The sequence below is a fragment of the Delphinus delphis genome, chromosome 11, assembly GCF_949987515.2.
Source record: "Delphinus delphis chromosome 11, mDelDel1.2, whole genome shotgun sequence".
Lineage (NCBI taxonomy): Eukaryota > Metazoa > Chordata > Mammalia > Artiodactyla > Delphinidae > Delphinus > Delphinus delphis.
In genome coordinates this window covers 41,252,024-41,265,327 of record NC_082693.1, presented here as the reverse complement: position 1 = coordinate 41,265,327, position 13,304 = coordinate 41,252,024, and the positions used below count along the sequence as shown (strand labels likewise).

General features: G+C 46.8%; 1 protein-coding gene across 5 annotated transcripts in view; it reads right to left on the bottom strand.

The window, feature by feature from the left end:
- SCN8A (sodium voltage-gated channel alpha subunit 8) overlaps positions 1-13,304 on the bottom strand; it is a 118,122-nt gene that overhangs the window by 24,817 nt on the left and 80,001 nt on the right. For all 5 annotated transcript variants that reach the window (XM_060024793.1, XM_060024795.1, XM_060024794.1 and 2 more), the window contains exons 15-19: positions 11,474-11,830; positions 8,167-8,637; positions 7,515-7,632; positions 6,833-6,987; positions 3,739-3,912 (exon numbers count right to left, since the gene is read on the bottom strand). In XM_060024793.1, coding sequence (XP_059880776.1) covers positions 3,739-3,912; positions 6,833-6,987; positions 7,515-7,632; positions 8,167-8,637; positions 11,474-11,830 — 1,275 coding nt within the window. The remainder of the gene's footprint in view (positions 1-3,738; positions 3,913-6,832; positions 6,988-7,514; positions 7,633-8,166; positions 8,638-11,473; positions 11,831-13,304) is intronic.

Below are 13,304 nucleotides of genomic sequence, written 5' to 3'. Positions count from 1 at the left end.
GTCACGGATGAGCAGGCTCAAAGGTTTCAGTTTTTCAAAGGGTTGTGAACCTTCAACTATGCCTGTCCTCGTAACCCATTAGTGCAGGTCTCTCCTCTACAGTCCTGGGCTGTATCCGAAGCAAATCTGGAATGAAATGCTGCCCTATTAGGCCGCTCATGCTCTTTGAAGGGTAGATGGCTCAGAGGTCAATTTCTGTTCAAAACAAGCGCCTCCAAATCCTTATCTAGAACACAGGAGTACCAACCAACCATCTTCCCTCCATCCATCATTAACAGGAAGACTCTCCATGGAGGTGTCTTTTGCCTACTATTGCCAAGTGCAGCCAACTCTTAACCCCAAAGAATCTATAGGTACATCTGAAGGTAAGTTACCTCAACCAAATACATGAGTTCAAAACACCTGAGTCAACTTCATCCTGTGAAACGATGCCAGGTAAAGACTGCAAAAAACTAAGTTTCACACAAGACAAGACAACCCAAGTTCTTCTCGGGGCGGGGGGCGGTGCGTAATTTGTCTGGTAATAAATAGGCCTACCTAAAGTGGGGGGAAGGGTGGAGGAGGTACAGAGGCCAATTCAGAGGCTGGCTCTAAACGGTGCTGAGAGGGAGTCTGCCACTCAACTCATCAATCTGGCCAAGATCGCCCAAGACAGGACCAGCAAGCATCCTATCTGGGTTATTCCTAAACGGTTAGGGGCAATTTTATAATCTGCTGAGTCTCCATGTTAAACTCTCACGGGACATAATCAGAACATTGTTTAGAATTAAGGAAAGAATCAAACCTGGAAAAAAAAAAAAAGGAGTTGAGGGCAAGTCAAAATCCAGGGTATCTGTGGCTTCAGGCACTGAAAAAAAGGGAGAGACACTGGGTGACTTTTTCAAAATGATGTGAACATTTTCAGATGGAGAATGGTTTCAGTAGTCTGAATTCAGGATGAGGTGAATGGTCTCCGCAAGTTCCCATCCCTGGAACCGATATGCTGGCTAATCTCCGGACCTGATGTGGTAAATCTCCCTGGGAAAAGATGACAAAATTCCTTTCCAGGACAAGATCTCCAGTGCAGCCAGGGACCTGGGCAAAAGAAAATGGTGTCTCTGTTTGGGAATTCGCCTGGCTTACAAACACAGCGAGTTAACCTTGGAAGTTGTCTAGATCATCCCCATGATCCTAAAGAGTGCTCTGAGCAGCTGTAAAGGGCAACAAGGAAGAATGAAAATCCATTAGGGAAACAAACATGGTGATGAATAACAGATTCAGATATCAAGCCACTGGTGGATGAAATGGGAGGAAGAGAGTCTCAGAGATGCTCCGAAATGAGGACCTAAAATTTACACCTGCTGGACGTTCTAAAATGCCAAAGGCACTAGACACTCTGTCCAAAAGGACAGCAAAAACTGACAGTTCCCCATGTCCAGGTGTCAGTCTAAGCCTTATTCTCCGCCCACAACTCAAAAGTGGCCAACAGTGCAGCCACGGCATGGACTGGGGCTCCCCCCGCCCCCAGCACACTCTGCTTCACACTGGTTACTTGTGTACGTGTCCCATCTTTTCAGTCCTTTGAGAGAAGTGACCTGGTCTTCTGCTCTCTGTATCCCCCCACGATACCTGGCAGGAGGTTTTGTGTTGCGGATGCTCCGTAGACATGAGACATGAAGAATAGATGCACTGCTCTGTCCCAGAGAAAACAGAAGGAAGGTCCTGGGAAAGCCCTGTTCCTGGGATGCTGGATTTCCACAGCCTGGCATCAGGTCACAGTGGCCCTGCAAGCCAGTGTGAGCTTCCCAGGGGCCGGGACTCCGCCTGCCTGTCCCGTGACTCCCTATGGCTTCTGGGACAATTCCACATGGAGAATGGTATTTCATTTATGTCTGTCTACTAGTCACTGGTCCAGAGGTATTCTCAGGAGCCAGTGTCAGGTCTCATGGCAATGTAAGAATCCAGCAACTCCCCAAAGCTAGGGGGATTTAAGGGTTATTGTCAGTTGGCTACATGCCTTTCTCATGTTTTTTGTTTCCCTGCCACCTAGTATAAAAAGTACTAAAGATATTTGCTAAATAAATAAATGGTGACATGCAGAATCGTTAATGCTTCTAGCAGCTTATTTGGGTACCAGAGGAATGTGGGATACCTGATTGATACTCACAAATTCTGGGGTTGCCCACCCCAGAGAGAAGAGGAATAGAGTAGTAGAGGTTAGGGTGAACAGGAGGCAGGTCATGGTAGGGAAGATCTGTTTCTGAATCACAGCTTTCCTAGGGCTGTTGGAAGTGTGGTAGTGGATGTATCTATCCGAGTTCTTGGAAGGTCCAGAAGATGAGGGGCTTCTAGGATTCCCACGGGTGTCCCTCCTGACTCTAAGTGGTCCTGAGGAGTTACAGTGAAATGAAGACTCCAGAGCACTTCCCCTGTGCTGGCCCAGTGTCACTTTAGTACTCTGGGCCTTATCCCAAGCCCATTCCTTAGCTCCTAGAACTCAAGCTTTCCATCTGTGGGAGGGAGAGTCCCTTCCATCCAAGGTTGCTGAAACCTCTGGCCAGGAGGCTCTCTTGCTGGCAACTCTGGGGCGATACCTCTCCGGTTCACTCGGACGGCAGACAGTGACCCCCTCACTTCATTTAGGGATCTTCCCGAAGGCTTGCTTTTTGAAATGGGGAATGTAGATAGGAGCATAGTGACAGCTCTTGGAAGGAGTCATTAAACCATGGAAGTTGCAGATGCTGTGTTGGGAAAGGAGTGCATTAACAGAGCAGAACGCCAGGTGCCTGTTACTTCCCTGCTGCTCTATGCTAGATCCCGGAGGCACTCTACACGTAGTTCACCATACAGCCAATGAAACCCATATTCTAAATGTATCAACCCAGCCGCCAAGCACGCCACTTTCTTGGCGCTTCTCAGCCCTCAGAAGGAAGTGAAGTTTCCATGGGCCCTGCTCCTGAAATTCCCATTCACTCCCATTCAAATGCTGATTTGGCTGAAAGAAAAAAAGCTGTAGTGATTAGACAGAATAAGAAACACTCATCATGGTTAGAAAACCCAATAAGGAACAAGTCGTGGTGGGGTGAGAAATAGTGTCAGGTGACGCAGCTTCCACCCTGAAAAAGAACATGGCAGGCGAAGGCCGCTGAGCTGTGGAGATGCTCTCAAAACCTGGAGGAAAAAGGATTTCTTAAGAGTTTGATCACCTCTGTGGAAATGCGACGTGTGGGAAGAGGGGGGGCTTTGTTTCGGGGTGACTCCTCCTCGCCCTGACAGTCTGACTTGTTCAGATGAGTCTAGTATGAAGACTTGAGGTGGATGGGAGTGTCCCCGGGGACGGTCGGCAAGAGAGTCTACTTAGATCCCACCACCACCTCCGTCCCAGCAGCACCCACCTCGTCCTCTAAGCCCTCTCCTGGCGGCAGGAGGAGGAATCACACTGGCTTGGGGACACAATCCTCCTGTTCCAGCCTAATAACAAGGCTCTGACACCAATGATTCTGCCCAGTCCTAACCTCTGAAACTTTTAGGCCAAACCACCAGAGTAAAGAGCTGCTGAGTTAGTCCCTGGAACAAAGGCAGGACTTCAGAGTCCCTTTCCAAAGTTACGATCTGAGTGCTCCAAAAGGAGCTGTAGTGCTCTATCTACATCTTGTCCTACACCCTGGGCCCCAGGCAACTCCAGCCATTAGAGGAAGGACAGTCCCTGTTTTTGCTTTCCTGTTGGCATGGGTGGGAAGTAGAAAGCAGGACACGTACAGCCACGATGAGGAAGTCCAGCCAGCACCAGGCATTGGTGAAGAACTTGACGAAGCCATAGGCTATCCACTTGAGCAACATCTCCAGGATGAAGATATAGGTGAAGACTTTGTCAGCGTACTCCAGGATGGTACGAATGGTCTTTCTCTGCTCAATGTAGATGTCCTCGAAGGCCTGGAAGAGAGGCAGCAGCTGCCTATAGTGCCTAAAGGGAAACAAGCAACACGGAGGTACTGCCCCCCTCCGCAGCCCTCCCACCTGCGGTGGCCCGTCATCAGCTCCCTGTCTCTTTCTCTCTATCCCCTGCTACACACGGCTTTTCTCTTTAAAAAAGCGTTCTTGAGATGGAATTCACACACCTCACAATTCAGCTATTTAAAGTGTACAATGCAATAGCTCTTAATACAGTTCAGAGTCGTACATCCGTCACCACAATTGGAGAATATTTTCATTACCCCCCAAAGAAACCCCACACCTCTAGCTGTCACCCTCTAGTCTCCCAATCTCCCCCTAGTCCTGGCAACCACTCATCTATCTTCTATCTCCACAGGTCTAATCCTTCTGGACATTTCGTATAAATGGAATCGTATAATATGCGGTCCTTGGCGACCGGCTTCTTTAACTTAAAATAATGTTTTCAAAGTTCATCCATGTGGCAGCACCCCTCAGCACTGCATTTTTCTTTTTATCGATGAATAATGTTCTAGTTACGGCTATACCAACATTTTGTTTATCCTTCGTCAGTTGATGGACATATGTGTTGTTTTTACTTTTTGGCTATTGTAAATAATGCTGCTATGAACATCTGTGTACACGTTTTCATGTGGACATGTTTTTATTCCCCTTGGGTATATACCTAGGAGTGGAATGGCTGGGTCATTGGTAACTCAAGTTTAATTTTTTTGAGGAATTGCCGAACTGCTTTCCAAAGAGGCCGGACCAGTCTACATTCCCACCAGCAGTAGATGAGGGGTCCAATTCCCCCACAGCCTTGTTAACACTTTATATAATTTATAGGACAAACATTTTTCTCCCTTCAGCCCCTGACACCACAGACACAGGTGGAGAGTTACAGGACTGGAAGACACCGGGTGAGGAGAATCTCAACACTCCTTTCTTTCTCTGGAATTCCCAAACGAGGGGATGAGCCTCTGTCATGTGAAGGTCTGAGCACTCGTGCGTGCAGCGGGGTGGACTGCAGAAGCTCTGTGCTGGGGGGAGGGAATCCCTGAAGCGTGGAAAAAAAAGAAACCTGGAGGTGGACAAAGGGTCCTGTGCCCGGCGGTGGAGGAGCCTGCTCTGAACAGTCCCAGAAGGAAGGACAGAGCCAGGCGCCCGCAGACTCTCCTTCCCAAATGGAGGCACGTGGACATCCAGGTTCACTGCTGGGCAGTGGGGACAGAAATCATGGGTCCACAGTCCTCAGGGTCTGGTACAAATCAATCCCCTCCGCTCAGTGGAAAAGCTATAGCTTCCACGTCACGTTTCCCCTTAGCTCCACCTGTAGAGACCCATTCTAGAACCCAACATGTGTGAGCTGCGACTGTTCATCCTGTCACTGGGGGCGCTGATCCCCCTCTGAGACCTCCTCACAACCACATTCTAGTCTTTTCCTGGACATTTTAGCTGTGGCTTCACTTGACTTGAGTCTCATGCTACTTCTGCACAGGGTCTTCATGTCCTGAGCCCGGTCTCCCCCGTTTTATTCACCTTTGATAAATACAGACTGTCACAGGTAGCAGTGAAGAAGGTTCAATACATGTGTTTCACTGCTGCTTCTACTCTTTTGCGTAGAGACGGGGGAAGAGAAGAATCAAAGGGTGAGGCATGCCCTCTCTTATTTTGGGTTTTCATTTACTAGATTTGAAGAATAATGATGACAACAGTAATAAAAGACCTTCCTCAATCCCTGGCCTGAGTCTGATCCTTTCTCAAGGGCAGGGCCTGCGCCGTCCTCTTGGGGCCTCCACAGGCCTCAGGAGGTGCTGAGTGGATGCCTGTTGCTGCAATAAACGGCCCGGGGGCAGGCAGGATGGTCTGGCTCCCCTTCACTAGGGATGGAGGCTTTTTTGTCTCCTGCTCTAGTCCTGAGGCTTTCCTGCATTGCTCACCACCCCCCACAACTCCCCACTGTTCACCGTCATCCTCACGCTCGGGCTCTTCTTCACCACACGTCACTTCCTGTCTCGGCTTCTCCTGTTCTCCTACCTCACAAGTCAGAGAAACTTCTCGAGTCACTGGGGGTTCTTTAACACTACATTTGGGGCTTCTCTCTTGTTATTTTTTGCTTCCAGATTCGGCTCTAATTCCACACCTACATGAATGTGCCCACCTTCTTTAAGAGCATTTCAAAATCCAGTATTATTTACTTTTCCCTTAATTAAAAGAAGGAAAATGTGTTGTGTCTCTAGTTCCTGCTGTCTTCGAATCTACTCAACTAGGAAGCAGCTCCCTCACAGCAGACCCTGTGCAGATCTCCTCAGTTATAATCCTGCTAAAAAATGAAAGTAAACACCAAGATAATTAGTCCTAGTAGGGGAGGAACCTGTGTGTTCAGTGCCCTGTGTGCCTCACTGACTAATGAGAAGCAGGTACAACCACGCGAATATAAATGACCTTTGTATCAGAGATCTGACTCCTAATATCTGCTAAGGCCACGGGCTCGCCAAGTCCAGCAGCGTATGACGGGAGAGGGGGTGGAGGGGTACCACCTCCCTCCTACCTTGGGCAACTGAAAAGTCAAGAACTAGTGATTCAGGGTATTAGGCGAGAAAGGGAAGCTCATCTTAGGAAGTTGTTTTGAATGGCGCAAACTAAGCAGTGAAGATACTTGGTAACCTGTATTCTCTGCCTGATGAAAAGGGGTTCCTAGGCTTCAGAGGGATCGTGCTGGGTCTAAAGATGAAGATTTGCACAAGTTTGAATTCGAATCCCAAAGGCTCAAAACACCAGCTCGAAGCACTTCAGTAGATCATTATTCTTGGGCCTACAGTCAAGCTGTGTTCTCAGAGAAACTGGGCTTGGGCCCATCCAGTCCTTCCTGCTCTACCCCTTCCCCAGCCAATCCCCCATGGTTCTTTCCCCCGGACCTCACCAGGGCGCCACTGCTGAGCAGAATCATGAAGATGATGAAGGTCTCAAACCAATTGTGCTCCACAATGAGGAAGCAGGTTTTCCGCAGGATCCACCAAGACTTGCCCAGCCCTTCCTCAATGTTGACCTGGCAGCACTTGAATCTCTGGACACAACCTGGCACCAGCGGGAGAGGCAGGTCAGACTGTGGGACGTGCCCCGCCCAGATGTGCCCTCTCCTCCTTCTCCCAGGCCCCACCAGGTGCTGCCCCACCACACAGCCAGGAGTTCAGTGGCTGAATCAGAAGGTCTGACTCAGAAGTGGAGAGGGTGGCAGGGCTGAGGCTATGCTTCCAGGCTACCAGGGCAAGGCCCTCTGGCGCTGGGAAGAAGTCCTATAAAGAAGCAGTGAGAGGGAGGAGAAAAGGGTAGTCAGGAGGCGGGCACGGCCACGACAGGAGAGGCCTTTCTAATGGAAGTCTGGGGCTGACGTCAAGAAAAAAGGACAAAGAAAAGCCTGAGAGTAAAAACTTGTGATAGCTAAGACTCAAACAGGCAAAACAGTATCAACCTCCCTCCAAATGATGAGGCGGGGTGAAGACAGCCGTAGAGCCCCCTCCCCAGCCAACCACTGACCCTGGCAGAGATGTGTCTGCGAGCAGTGCAAGTGCTACAGGCCATCCCCTCTCCTGGCCCCCTTTCACCTTCTGTGAAACAGGCATCTGGATCCAAGTATTCCTCAGGCTGTTCCACAGGGACTTCTTCTACTTCTGGTTTGATATCAATGGTGCTGCCTTCAGAGGAGCTAGTGTCATCCAGTTTCTAGATACACAAGGAAAAGGGAGAGAAGCAACACTGCAGCAACACGTCCACTCTACACTGACGACGCTACCTTGGTACAGATGATGTACCGGATACAATTCTTGTGGCAAACCCATGATCGTCCAGTTCATCACAGGCAAACGACTACCACAGCGCCCTCAAGACTTTGTCAGGATGGGGTACAACATTAAAGCCCACTCACAGGTGACAGTGATCTACCCTAAGCAGACGGTGGGCTATAGACTGGTCTCAGTGATACAGCTCAGATAGATTAATGGCAGGGAAGTACTTGACGGTTTTCTCCAGCCTCTGGACCCAGATGATCCAGAAGCCATGGAGACAGATCTGGGAACATCTCAGGAATCTAGCTCATCTAGAATAACGATGGGGGGTGGGTAGGGTTGGTTCTCAAAGTTGAGAGTCGGCTCTTCCAGAATCTCTCTGCCAGACCCAGAGCTGAACCGAAGCCTTGGGGCTGACAGAGCCGTTTGTCCTCACATAGGAGCAAGACTGGTTTCTAGGCTAGGACCTTACATCTTTGCTGCCTTCAGGATCCGACTCGCTGCTAACGTCCTCGGTGTTGAGGTTCTCAAAGTCAGACTCGCCTACCGCGATGGGCACTCTCACGGTCAGGTTGGGGTTGTTGATGAAGGACATGTGGTCCTCATCGATGATGTACTTCTCCACGCTGCTGCCAATGCCGCTGGTCGTGCCGTTGCCATTCTTCTGGAAGTCACCGTTCCGGTGGATGTCGGCGCCAGTGTGGTTGGCGATGCAGTTGGCCTTCTTTTCGTACAGCTCGTCCAGAGGTTTCACCTCGTCGGCCTCGCGCTGCTTCAAGTGGGCCTGCATGAAGGCGCGCACTTTCAGTTTGGTCCAGGCCACGCCCTTCTTGATCCGGATAACTGAGATCTGTAGGTTGTTCATTTCCCCATCATCATCTGTGGCTGCCAAGTTGTCAGCACTGAAGGAGCTCAGGAGCAAGGCCAGAAACAGGTTCAGCACCTGGACCAGGAGCATTAGGAAAAAGGAGAGGGAATGTAGAATGGTATTGGGTAAGGGCATCCACTAAACTAGGGTTGCAAACTGGGAGCCCACAGACTTACGTGAAAGACTCAGGAGTTTCTATTGTGTTTCACTTGACCCACGTAGTGTTTTAAAAATGTCACTAGGTGGGCATTTGGTTTGGTTTTGGTTGTAATACAAGGAGTTTAGTACCCCTTTTCTTGGTTCTTTTGTAGTGTTATATACATATATATGTACTTCAAAACATACTGCTTTTCTTATAATCCAAGAAAGCAAAGGCTGTATCCACTTTGGGAGAAAATTCCCCAAAAATAATAACAAAAAGGTGGGCATGGATTATTGGGGAGGATCAAAGAATGCATAGATGCTATGTGTTCATGAGCAGCAGATGTCCTGGAGGACCCAGGTTAGAAAAAAAGTAGGCTTGGAGAGCCAGACTCTCATAGCACAGATCTAGAAGGTGGAACGGTAATATATTTGATGTCACCCTATTTTAAGAATTAATTTTCTTTGTTTTCCTAACATTTATCAAAATTAAGTAGCTCTAGCAAGACAGTGATGGTGACTTTTGTGTACTATCATATATCGAAGTGTCAAGCCATCAGAAACAAGCTTTATTTATATTGTCTTTTCCCCTATTTCACCACATTGGGCATTAAATTAATTATTTTTATTAAGACTTACTTTTGAAAAGTGGGAGAGATGTTCACTTCTTGATTTACACTTGGCCCTTACTTTGTCACACTTCTGAAGAAGAGTAAGGCATAGTTTTTCAGTGGAGATAATCATATGTGCAGAGTGGGAGAAATGGCAACAATATGTGAACTATATGTATCATCATTACTGCGGCCATTTGCAGAATTACAAAGGGATATGGTCGGTAAAGTGCGGGTCAGTTGCAGAAGGCTCTGAAGGCCAGGCTGAAAGATCTGAATTTTATTTAACTGGATTCACTACTGGTCCTTGAGCAAAGGAGTCACAGGTGATGACAGAGATTTGAGAAAGTCATTCCTACTAGCTACGTACAAGGGTCGGGGGTGGGGGGTGTGAGGGGGAACTAGGAATTAGGAGGTTGTTGCTTGCATGAATTGATGAGGGTCTGGATTAGGCTATAGTAACCTCAAACCTTAGCATGCAGAAGAATCTCCTGGGGTGGGATGCTTGTTAAAAACAAGCATTTCCTTGGCCTCACCTGAAAGATTCTGATTCAGTAGATCTGATGTAAGGCCTGGGACTCCGCCTCTTTTAATGAGTGAGACTCAGGTGATTGTGATGAAGGTGGTCTTCCTCACACTTTTAGAAATAACAGATGGGTTGTAGAAATGGAAAGGAAGGGGCAGATCTCAGAAATACTATGAAGAAAGATGTAGGTATAGAAATGCTAAGAAGAAAGACATATGAAAGACATCAGATATTTACTAGGAGTGGAGAGAAAAATCAGAAAGACTTATAGGTTACTAGAGACTACATGGGCAGAAGAACTGAGCCAAGGGGAACTGGGAAAGGTGTCATCAGAGGCAGAAATAATAGTGGATTCTGTCATGTGCTCAGGTATCTATAGCCAGTCATGGGGAGATGCCCCTGAGACAACTGAGAACAGGAGGCTAGAGAAACGGTAGGAGGTCAGGGCTGGTAATGTTGATCCCACTACAGACCAGTAGGCAGCAGTTGTATTCACTGAAGGAGTGGAAAGACCAGAAGAATCAGGACTGAGGGGAAGTTGGCTGGGCATGGAGAATGCAAGTGAGTAAGGAACATTACAGTGTCTATTTTTATAGGTCCAATGAAAGAACAGGGGGAGCGTGGCTAGTTCAGAGGTTGGTGAGTAGGAACCCTCTACTGGCATATGCTTCTCTGTGGCAGAAAAAGGAAGACCCCTACTGCGGATGCGCTCATAAGGGGTCACCTGAGTATGCCTTCTTCCAGCCCTCCTCGCTCTGCACCTGCAAGCGGGCTTTGGCCTGACCTGAAAGATGAGTGCTTCTCAAACTTTAGCATGCATGGGAATCACCTGGGGATCTTGTTAAAAATGCAGATGCTAATTCAGTAGTTCTGGGGAGGGGTCTGAGATTCTGCGTCTCTAGGACACTCTCAAACGATCTCATTGTTGCTGGTCCTCAGATGACACTTTGAGAAACAAGGTGTGAAGTCTCTGTTGGGGAATGTTCTATAAACAGAGGCAGAAGACAGCAGGCGGACAGATCAGAGTGAAGCGAGAAACTGATCTGCAACTTATACAAATTAGATAAAATCCTGGGAAGGTTTAGATCCACGGTTCTCAATGGAGGGCAATTTTGACCCCTGAGGACAGCTGGCAACGTCTGAAGACATGTTTGGTTTTCACAACTTGGGACGGGAGTCACTACTGGACAGTAAAGAGTAGAGGCCAGGATACTGTAAACACCCTACAACATGCAGGAAAGTTCCACAACAAGTAATGATCTAGCCCAAAAGATCAATATTGTCAAGGTCGGGAAATTCTTTTTTTTTTTTGTAGCAGAAAGAGCATAGACTTTGAAGTCAAGGATCTAATATAAGCCCTGACTCTTTATCAGCTGTGTGACTTTGGGAAAATGTCTTAACTTTGCTGAGTTTTGTTTCCACAACTATGAAAGAGGGTTGACAGATTGTGGGGCTCATGACCTAAAACAACAGTCTCCTTTCCTTCACTTGTACCTTAGGGTTCTTCAGCCAAGAAAGAATAAAGACCAACACAGACATGGAAGGTGGTAGAAGCAGTAAGCAGACTGGGCTTCTGGGTCAAGGGTAAGACGTTCAGAGCGAAGAACAAAGAGATCTACACGTTAGTACTAACCACCAAGTTGCCGATAACCATGACCATCATGAAGACGATGAGGCACATGGCCTGGCCGGCCACCTCCATGCAGTCCCACATGGTCTCGATCCACTCCCCGCACAACACTCTGAAGACGATGAGGAAAGAATGAAAAAAGTCATGCATGTGCCAGCGAGGGAGTTCACAGTCCTGGTTGATCTTGCAGACACACTCTTTGTAGCTCTTTCCAAAGAGTTGCATTCCCACCACGGCAAAGATGAAGACGATAATGGCCAGCACCAGGGTCAGGTTGCCCAGGGCACCCACTGAATTTCCAATAATCTTGATCAGCATGTTCAGGGTGGGCCAGGATTTGGCCAGTTTGAAGACTCGGAGCTATGGGGAAAAAAAAACCCAAACAAAACCCAAGTGAAACTCAATTCATTTATTCTTACCACATGGCTACAATAAAAACATATGAAATTACTAAGATCATCTTAACATTTATCGAGCACCCTTGGGAAATCCCCAGGACTTTCTAACAGTATCTTAGAGGAAAATGAGAGAAACTGAGGCAAAGATGAAGGAAAACAGATTAACTGCACAGGAAGTGAAAGGTTTAGAACTAAGAACCAAGAATACTGCCTCTAGTCCCCTGAATTAGTCTCTGGGTCAATCTACCTTTTAAAAATCCATATACCTGAAATAATCCTTTTCCCACTGATTTTCCTCTGACTTCTCAAGGGTCATATCAAGGAAAATGTGATTTGTAGTGAACCAAAAGGTCAGTGGGGTAAGGACGGTGAAAATAAATCATCTGTCTCTTCAAAAAAGCAAGCATTTAAAAATTCTACATACCTCTCTTTTTGCTTGCCAATAAATAATCAATCGCTGATACGAAACTTCGTGACATGCTTGGAATAACTTGGAGGAAAACCACAACCTCCAAGTAGGGGAAGTTCCAATATGTCAAATAGCTTATGAAAAGGGACTATACTGATATTAATTCAGAGGACAGAACTTTTGGTATCTTTCAATCACGAGATTTCTGTATTCTGTAATGAATGATTACAAGGTCTTGGCTAATAGCCTGAGAATTATAATGCCTGAAGCCCATGAACAGAGATCGTCATCATATGTCTTAAGTTAATAACTAACACGTGATGTAATAAGAATTCTGGTAGAAGGCAACAGCACTGATTAGGACTTTTTTCTTCCTATTTAAAACTTGAGTCTTCATACATTGTTAGTGGGACTGTAATTTGATGTAACCCTTGAGGAGGGAAATCTGGCATTACGTGGCAAAACTATCTGCAGATCTATCTCTGAGCAAGCAATTGCACTTTTAGAAGGTTAAACTTATTGTATTTAGGTTAATGGCGTATGGTAAATATTTGTACTATCCTTTGATATAAAAATAAACCTCAATAAATCTAAAAAAAAAAAAGAAAACTTGAATCGTATCTGAGAGTTCCAAGATTTACCAGATGTGGGTCTGTGCACACTCTGGGTCTCTCATATTTTTTCCCTATTCTGACTGGCTTTTAATTTATCAAGAGTATTAGTGGCAAGGCTTCTATCTCTTAATTCTTCATCTTATCTTCTAGAAAATAAGAAGTATTCTCAAAAAGTCTACTGTGGGCTGGATCCTAACCAAAGACCAGTAAGCAGAGGTTCCAGAAACTTGACAAATATTTGTGACGTGGATTCAATGAGATTTCTGTTTTATAAACAGTTTCACTCTAATCCAATTCTATTTCTTAGATATGCTGAATATCCTGAAATCTTTTCAGTTACAAGTGCTTAGGTATCTTCCCAATAAGGAGCTGCTTTGTCTGATGCTTTGTCTGAGTGGGATATCCCCATGATA